Source organism: Gavialis gangeticus, unplaced genomic scaffold (genome assembly GCF_001723915.1).
Source record: "Gavialis gangeticus isolate Ggan-Ray unplaced genomic scaffold, GavGan_comp1, whole genome shotgun sequence".
NCBI classification, from domain to species: domain Eukaryota; kingdom Metazoa; phylum Chordata; order Crocodylia; family Gavialidae; genus Gavialis; species Gavialis gangeticus.
Genome location: NW_017729031.1, coordinates 106054909 through 106064578, shown reverse-complemented (window position 1 = coordinate 106064578; position 9670 = coordinate 106054909). Strand labels below are relative to the sequence as shown.

The 9670-nt window shown below is 45.5% G+C and overlaps 1 protein-coding gene across 5 annotated transcripts in view; it reads left to right on the top strand.

Moving 5' to 3' along the window:
- The window catches only part of KIAA2012 (KIAA2012 ortholog), a 126098-nt gene that overhangs the window by 31925 nt on the left and 84503 nt on the right, over positions 1-9670 (top strand). For all 5 annotated transcript variants that reach the window (XM_019523504.1, XM_019523503.1, XM_019523502.1 and 2 more), the window contains exons 8-9: positions 943-1093; positions 7896-8036. In XM_019523504.1, the coding sequence (XP_019379049.1) occupies positions 943-1093; positions 7896-8036 (292 nt within the window). The remainder of the gene's footprint in view (positions 1-942; positions 1094-7895; positions 8037-9670) is intronic.

Sequence of the window (9670 nt, the reverse complement as noted above, 5' to 3'; positions counted from 1 at the left end):
TCGGGCTTTTTGGGAAAAAAAAACCCCCCCCCCCCCCGGGGCGCCCGGGGGGGGGGGGGGTGCAATCCCCACTGTCTCCTGTTGCCCCACACTACGAGGGGGGCTCTGCCACGAGCCCCCTGCATGCTCACCCAGCTGCCCTGCCTGCCCCAGCTTCAGCCCTTTAAAAAACAAAGCAAAACCCAAACTCACTGGCTCCTCCCAGGAGGGAGCGATCCTTGCTGCCCTCCACTTCCCTGCGTTGCTTCGGGGGCTCTGCACAAGCCCCTAGAAGCCCTGAGGCCACTGCAGCAGCCAGTAAGTCCAGAAGTTTTTTTTGTTTTGTTTTGTTTTGTTTTGTTTTCTTAAAAGGCCATAGCTGGGGCAAGTGGGGTAGCCATGGGGGGGGCTGGGGGAGTGGGGAGGAGTTGAGAGGTTTGTGGCAGAGCCCCCCATGCATCGTGGGGCAGTGGGGGGGCAGCAGGGATCACCCTCCTGCTGGGCAGCACCCAGTGAGTAGGGGCTTTTTTTTAAACAACAGCTGGGGCAGGGGGAAGCCATGGTGGGGCTGGGAGAGCAGGTGGGGGTCAGGGGGCACTTGGTGGGGCTGGGGGAGCAGGTAGGGGATGGGGCCTGGCAGGGGTCCCCCCATGGTCACCTCCCTGCTCCTCCAGCCCCCCTTTCCCCTGCCCCCTACTTATCAGCATAGAGTCTGGGTCCAGCTCCCTGCTGCAGCGGGTGGGGACTGCCCAAATCACTGAAGCTCTCCAAATCTATTCTGAATTGATTCTGAGAGCTTCGACTCGATTCAGACCTTTCAATTGGTCCCTTGATTCCATTTGGATTTGGAGATTATAATACATTACTGTACCACCAAGCCACCTGAAGGTAGTCTTCTGGAATGGAATAAAAATGGAAGTACCCAAGTATTTTCCATTATTATCTTAGATTTATATTTTACAGCTTGTGTCAGAGATGCTGAAGTTACCTTCAATTTCAGAAGGAACACCCAGAACCCAGAGGACCCATGGAAATCCTCCAGAAGAACTTTTAATCCTTCCTTTGCTTGTTCAGTTGCAAAACCACTCCAAGAGCAAAACAAAGAAACAAAGAGGTATTATCAGCTGTAGTACTCTGCATCCTTGGAGGTTTTAAGTTCCAGCTTGACAAAGTCCTGACTAGAATGATCTACTTAGGTTGGACTAGATGACTTCCTGCAGTCCCTTCCAACCCTAATTTTCTATGATTCTAAATGTCAACAGATTTGGATCAGATAAACACCCCAGTATTCAAACTGCTTACCCAAAGTCATATGAATTAGCCAACCACTTTGACATGGGAAAACAAGGCTGGGTATCTCACAAAAGCAGACCTTACAATATTTTGCCAGTTCTACAAGGTTCATTCCTGCTCAGCCTGTTAGAGTGGCTAACTTAGTAAATGTAAATAAAGCATGTTTGAGGGCACCCAGAAAACAATACAGAGCTTCATTTGCAAAATGAATGTTAAGGTGTTTTATGTCAATATCAATCAAGGACATGCAAAACTGGATCTGAAATAAAAACAGTTCATTAAATTAAGGGGCAAGGAGGAATCAGCCTGCAGCTAGAGAGCTGTACCTATTTTGCATTAGTTGGAACAGATAGCAGCCACTCTCCCCTTGACTGTAGAGACATGGCTTATATAGACTACAGACTCCAACATGCAGTGCACATATAGATCCCAGTGCTTTCTTACCAAATCAAGATGGAGCACTGCATGTTGGTACCTGTAGTTCCTGAATGCCATATCTCTGTACTAAAGTGAAGATTGCTACAGGGCACATGATATATAGATCATATATGGCCCTCCCATAGTTTGTCTGAAACATGTTGTACTGCCAAAACAAGGAATGAATTTGTAATATGCACTTCCAAAGCAGAAAGGGATGCAATGAAATTAAATCACAAATGTAATTGCAATGAAATTAAATCACAAAAAGGCAGCTTATAAGAAGTGGAAACTTGGACAAATAACTAGGGAAGAATATAAAAGCATTGCTCAGGCATGCAGGGATGAAGTCAGGAAGGCCGAAGCTCAATTGGAGTTGCAGCTAGCAAGGGATGTGAAGGGTAATGAAGAGTTTCTACAAGTATGTTGGTAGCAAGAGGAGGATCAGGAAAAGTGTGGGTTCCTTACTGGGTTCCCAACCCCCAGGCCGTGGCCCAGTGCTGGGCCACAAAGGGTCGGCTGCTGGTCCACAGGAGGGCCAGCCTGTCCTATCCTGCAGTGATGGCTGCTGCGGTTGAGGTTTGGTCCCTCCCTCCTGCCCACCATGTGAAGATATCTTTACCATTGTTTCAGCTGGAAGTTCCAGCCACAGGGCCCTGCGCAGTGTCACCAGAAGTGACCACAGACCAGCAAACTGTGGACTGGAAGTCACCAACATACGGTGGACCAGCAGTTCCGGTCTGCAGTTTGCTGGTCTTCGATCTAAAAAGGTTGGAAAACCCTGCCTTATTGAGTGGGGGAGGCAACCTTGTAATAGAGGATGCAGAAAAGTGCTCAATGCCTTTTTTGCCCCAGTCTTCACAGCCAAGGGCAGCTCCCAGACTACTGCACTGGGCAGAACAATCTGGAGAGGAGATGAGCAGTCCTCAGTGGTGAAAGAACAGGTTAGAGACTGCTTAGAAAAGCTGGGTGTACAAATCCATGGGACCAGATGGGATGTACGTACCCAAGGGTGCTGAGGGAGTTGGCTGATGTGATTGCAGAGCCGTTGGCCATCCTCTTTGAAAAATCATGGCAATCAGGAGAGGTCCCAAATGATTGTAAAAGGGCAAATTATAGTGTCCATATATAAGAAAGGGAAAAAAAAGAGGATCCAGGGAACTACAGACCAGTCAGCCTCACCTCAGTTTCTGGAAAAATAATGGAACAGCTCCTCAAGGAATTCAGTTCTAAATACTTGGAGGAGAAAAAGTTCATTAGGAAGAGTCAGCATGGATTCACCAAGGGCAAGTCATGACTGACCAACATAATTGCCTTCTATGATGAGGTGACTGACTAGATGTGGATGTGGGAGATAGGTGGATGTAGTGTACCTTGATTGTAGCACAGCTTTTGATAGTTTCCCACAGCACTTTCAGAGGCAAGCTAAGGACGTATGGGCTGAATGAATGGACTGTAAGGTGGATAGAAAACTGGTTAGAACATTGGGCTCAGAGAGTAGTAATCAATGGCTCAATGTCTAGTTGGCAGCCAGTACCAAGTGAAGAGCCCCCAGGGGTTGGTCCTGGGGCTGGTTTTGTTCAATGTCTTCATCAACGACCTGGAAGATGGCATAGAGTGCACCCTCAGCAAGTTTGCAGATGACATCAAGCTGGGGGGAGCAGTAGATATGCTGGAGGGTAGGGCTAGGATTCAGAGTGACCTAGACAAATTGGAGGATTGGGCCAAAAGAAATCTCATGAGGCACAACAAGGACAAGTGCAAAGTCCTGCACTTAGGAGAGAACAACCCCATGCACCAGTACAGGCTGGGGGCTGACTGGCTGGACAGCACCTCTGCAAAAAAGGATCTGGGGGTTACAGTGGACAATAAAGCTGAATATGAGCCAGCAGTGTGCCCCTGTTGCCAAGAAAACTAATGGCATACTGGGCTGCACTGGTAGGTGTTTGTTGCCAGTAGGTCAAGGGAAGTGATTATTCCCCTCTATTCAGCACTGGTGAGGCCATATCTAGAGTACTGTGTTTGATTTTAGGCCCCCCACTACAAAAAGGATGTGGACAAATTGGAGACAGCCCAGTGGAGGGCAACAAAAATGGTGAGGGGATTGGGGGATATGACTTAAGAGAAAAGACTGGGTGAGAACTGGGCTTATTTAGTCAAAAGAAGAGGAGACTGAGAAGAGACTTAATAGCAGTCTTGAACTACCTGAAGGAGGGTTCAAAAGAGGATGGTGCTAAGGTATTCTCAGCGGTGGCAGATGACAGAACAAAAAGCAATGGTCTCAATTTGCAGCAAGGGAAGTTTAGGTTAGATATTAGGAAGAATTTTCTCACTAGGAAGGTAGTAAAACACTGGAACAGGTTACCCAGAGAGGTGGTGGAAGCTCCATCCTAGAGGGTTTTCAAAACCTGGCTAGACAAAGCTTTGGCTAGATGATCTAGCGGGGGCTGGTCCTGCTTTGAGCAGGGGGTTAGACTAGATGACTTCCTTAGGTCCCTTCCAACCCTAACTTTCTAAGATTTGTTGCTATAGAGGCAACAGAGAAAGAAATACTCAATATAAATACCTAGGCTCTCTGGCAGATGTATGGAATAAGGCCCAATGGCAGATGCATACAGTGAGATACAGAAATAGTCACCATGTTTGTCTGAAAAGAGGATTATCACAATGTTGGGGAGAGAAATGTGAAATGTGGGAAGAAAGCGTTCCCAGAATTTCTCCTCTGCCCCTTAGAAAAACATGAGCATGTGACCATCCTTTGTCACTGTAATCCACAACAATCTTCAACATGACTTATCACAGCATCTGAAAATACTGTCAGCTGGCAGCATGCGGGTTAGAAGGCAGGGTATATATGCACATTTATATTACAGACTAAATAAGATATGGTCTGTAGACGTAGATAGCACAAGTATCCTGGTTAACATCAGCAACTCCTGCAGTTCTTACTTCCTCTGGTCCCACTGACTTCCACAGTAACAGCTAGTCCCTTAACCTGAATTTCAAATGGTTAGTATGAAACAGGCTTTGGAAATTATTATCCCATATGGAAAGTATTTTAAAAGTCAGAGAATAATAGAAATATGTTAAAAGATTTGTCTGAATCCATTTCTATGTTTAAATGCATTTTAAACAGGAAGGAAGAACGTTCAGAAACTTTTCCATTTATCAAGAATTTGAAAAGGCAGCAGCTTTTGGCACTGCTCATCTTTCACCAAAGTGACTCTTGAGGTGTAGATGTCAAACCTTGGCAAAATCTAAAGACTTTGCAAATCTTGAGCAGAAGGATGATATTTCCATATATTTCTACCACTCCATTTATATCAGCTCTCAACTTCCCTTCTTGGTACCACACTTCACCCTTTATCTACCTCCTTTTCAATTCTTCTTTTCCATGAGTTTGCTTTAATAGATTTCAGAACCTAGTCCCAGTCTGACCTGTGTAACACGATCCATAGTATTTTGGTCATCCTCCTTTCTTGTGCTTTTCACAAGGTTTCTTCTGTCACCGGTCTGCTCAGACTGACTCAGCACTGCAAAAAGCAGTAACTGCTTTCTATCAGTCTATTGATTTTAACACCTTCATATGGATCAGGATTTAAAAAAATCATTGTAGTAGTGCATATAAAAATACCATTGCTACTGCAGTCAAATAATTTTCCTGTGCATATTGGAAAACCTAGGAGATACAAACTAAACTGCATTTCAGGACAGCAGAAAGGATTAGAGGTACATTATTTTTTCTCATTAAAAAATAAGCATTATTATTACCTATTTAAGGCCAAATTTTGCAAATATATAGGGCACCTAATACACAAGCAGCAAGGCTTAATTGAGTTATCGATTAATCAAGTCTGCTGAAGCGCAATAAACACTGTAATAGTTAGACTGCAGCATCTCATGTTCAGCATCCCCGTGCTGAAAAATGGTGGCAGAGGCACATTTGATGAGCTTTAGTGAAAGCACACCCACCACCATTTTTCAGCACAGGGATGCTGATACATAAGACACTCTGGGCACTTTTATTAAAGTGGCTCTTGGAGCTGCACTAATTAAAATGCTCCGTCCCTCCCCCCACTCCTGGGGCATTGTATACATGCCCATTAATCCCAGTTAAGTTTCTTGGAGTTACATACCAGTATCTGAGGATAAATATCAATCCCGTAAACCTAGATTCTAGCCAGGGCAAAATATGGCCCGCAGGCCAAATCTGACCTGCTAAAGGATTTTAGCAGGATGCCCATGGCGGGTCCCTCAGTCCCACCCCAGCCCAGGTGTGGGGGACAGCCTGGGCCATGGCGCATGCAGCCGTTCCTGCCACCCCCAAGCACACAGCAGGTCTGGGGTGGCACAGTGGCCAGACTCACTTCCCAGTGTCCCCCTCAGTGGTAGCTCTTTCCAGCTACTGCTGCCAGTCTCTGTTGCCACTACCAGGCCCAGGCCCACTGTCTGGGCCCTCTGGCCCATCTGCTCTGCACCCACCACCAGGGACACTGGATGGAGCAGGTGAGCAGGGCCTAGGACCCCCACAGGCAAGGTGCGTTCAGCTGGGTGGATGGACAGGGCCATCACCGGGCAGGAACAAGCTTGAATGGGTGGGCGGGGGTGGGAGTGGGGCTGGGGCCTGGGCTGGGATCAGGATTGCAGGGCCAGGGCCCAGGGCAGAGCCACGATCCATTCCCCACACATCACTGTGAGTGGGCATGCGGGGAGTGGATCACAGCTCTGCCCTGGGTCCCATCCTCATGCTGTCACAGGCCCATAATCTCAATTCCAGCCACCCACCTTGCTCAGGATGCCACTCCCCACCGGCCCATAGCCCCATCCCATCCACCCAGCTAAGCACAGGGCAGAGCACTTAGGGAGTTTTGGTAAGCTGTTGTGGGGAGAAGGACTGCTGACCTAGCCCATAACAGCTTACCAAAACTCCCTAAGTGGCTCTCCAGCCCAAATAATTGCCCAACCCTGGCCTAGAATCTTAGCTTAAGTGAGATACTCTTTTACTGCGCACTAGCTGGAGATACCTGAGGGATGTGAAATAATTTATGTGGAGAGTCTAGAAGTTAAACTAAATTAAAAGATTCATATTATGCAGGTAGACTCTATGCCTGTCTATACATGTGCTCAAGGCTTGTGGGGGGACGGGGTTGTTTTAATTAGAGCAGTTCCTGGACAGCCACTCTAATTAAAACAGATCACCATCACGTGTATTAAGCTCCTGTGTATTTAGGGCTGGATTAACGTGTAGGCAAACTAGTCACATGCCTAGGGCCCTGAGCTGTGGGATGTGGGGGCCTGGTCCTTCCCTCTGCAGTGGTGCAAATGGCTCTATCTCCTTTCCTTCACTTCCCTTCCCTTCCCTCTGCTGGCCTTGCTGCCATGGTGACAGTAGTGGCCTTAGGGGAGGGCAAACCATGTGACTGCCCAGGGCAGTCTCTTGCCCAAGGCCCCAACAACCCTAATGCCACCACTGGTGGTGGCCACCCCCTAGCAGCAGCTCTGAGCCCTGCTCCCTGCAGGCGGCAGCGCTAGGGTGGGAAGGGGGGTCTCGGCCAGCATGGGGCCCACAAGTTTGTTTGCCTAGGGCCCATTAAAGGGTTAATCTGGCCCTGCACACATTTCAAAATGGCCACAGGACACTTTACCTAAAGTTCATTTGATGAGGTTTAGATATAGCGCCCCCATGGCCATTGTGAAATGCACAGGGGCTTAATACTTATGAAAGTGAAGCGATGCTGGAACGTTCTAATTAGAATGAGGAATAGACTTGATTCACTGAGTCTGCTCTAATGTGTTCTAATTAAAATGTGTCGGAGCACATCTATAGGTACCTTACTTTACTTTATGGGCAAATGTAGATCAGACAGTAGTGGAAGAAATTATTCATCTCCACAATACAGCATGCTCCTACTTTTTTACCCATCCCAGTAGTGTACTTTCTCCCCTTCTGGGATTGTACCAGACTCTTGGCTAAGGCAACAGGTTACCTTTGTCAGTTTATCACTTTCTTGACATTAATAAAAGAGTTTAAAAATGCTGTTCATGGCAGTTGTGTGTCCAGCCTTTGCCAAGCCTGGTCTCAAAATACAAAAGAGCAACAGGTAGACATAAAGCCATTTGGAAACTTTTTCAAAGAAACTGGTAAAAAAAAAGAGTCATGCAAAAACTGACTGATATCTCCGTTTCATTTACCGCTCTCATTTCAGGAGCTTCTTGTTATGCACCCAAATCAGAAGCTAGCTGCGAGACATTGTTGGCCACTTCACTGAATAACCTAATTTCTGGGACAGAAGGTGCAACTGAGCAGGACCAGGTGATCATTGAAGGAAACGCAGAGGCACGTCAAGGTAGCTGTTCCCAACCTCCAATAAGGAATCAGAAATTCATTCTGGAAGGGAGAAAGGCAGGAATAAGCAGGGTTAATGCTGGAAAGGAAGGCCACTGTAAGAGAGGTCAGTTAATACAAAGCAGACGCGTATAGTTTTTACATATACTTTAACTGCCTTAACATAATCCCTGCTATAACCCTAATTCTGTTCCTAGCTATTTGCCTACTAAAGGTCTCTCTGGAAACAAGATATGATCATAAACATATCTGATTGTCATTGGTTTGATAGCATTGGAAGACACTGTAAGAGACCTGCTATAGTGGAATTTTGTTAATTCACAACCACTAACATTTTTTAACACTTTTCACTCAAGGATCCCAAGAGTTTTGAAAGATTTTAATTTTTTTTCTAACAGAATTCATTTAATCTTTGACTGAAGCCTGGCCTCTGTGAGATGGAAAACATCACAGCTTTTAAACAGTGCATAGTACTGCTACACAATTTAAGAGTGAGACAAAAGTATATCTGTACCTACAGAAACTTCAGGGGCACTTCTGGGTATACACAATGCACTTATATAACTGGAACTCCACCAGTTTCACTCCTCCAGGAAAGAAAATTGAGCAAAGTGGGATCTTCATCAACTACACCTTATATATGTGAAAGATGGCACCTTCAAAAATACATCATTCCTTTAGCATCATGATACAACATGATTTGTGACACTGAGGCTAGGTAAATTGGCTCAGGTTGAGGTCAGTACTGCTACAGCTAAACTGCTCCCAGTTACCTGAGAGAGCTTGGCTATGTCTACCTTGAGCTGCAGCCACTCCTGGGAGTCCAGAGCATGCATAACCTAAGTGGAAAGAGTGCTCCTTAATGAATAATCAGTGCTGCCTTTCTGCAGCAGCTGGGTTTTTTGTTTTTTGGGGCCTTTTTTTGGAACTCATCAATCCCAAATGCTAACTGGAAATAATCAAGTAGCAACAGAAAACATAGTTATGAACTTTATATCTTAATATTATTAAACCCATTTGGGCTAAAAATATTTACTACAGTTTACAGTGCTCTTCATCAACAACTCAACATTTGTACTCTGTGCAGTGATGTCCAGTGGAATCTTAAATACAAGAGTTATTTCCTATGCTAGGTGCAGAAGGGAAAAAATCTCTCAGACAGGGTTTCCCAATTATAGTGCCATAGGGGACCTTTTTAGTCATAATCACTGTAATTCTGAGCATGTCTACATATTCATTAATGCGCTTCAGGTAGTGGACATTAAATCTAGTACCTCCATTGTGAGGTACTAGAAAAATGTGCATTATAGCCTATGTTAATGCACATTAACTAAAGAGCATGCTTCTTTGTGAAGCTTTAATGTGTATTAAAATAGGCTAATGTGCATTGAAGCACACGAGTAGACGTGCCCTCCAGTATCGGACCTTTCACTTAAGTTCTGTAGCAGACTCTCTGGTTCAGCACCAATGGGCTGATAAACATTTAATGAAGCTTTATTTACATTGATACACATGCTTATCTGTTTCAATCAACATGTTGCAGCATATGTAGCATTTTATAAATCCTGACAGTGAAGATAAAGATTAGAAAGAATAACTTTATAGATTAGACATCCATAAGAACTACTTCACAGT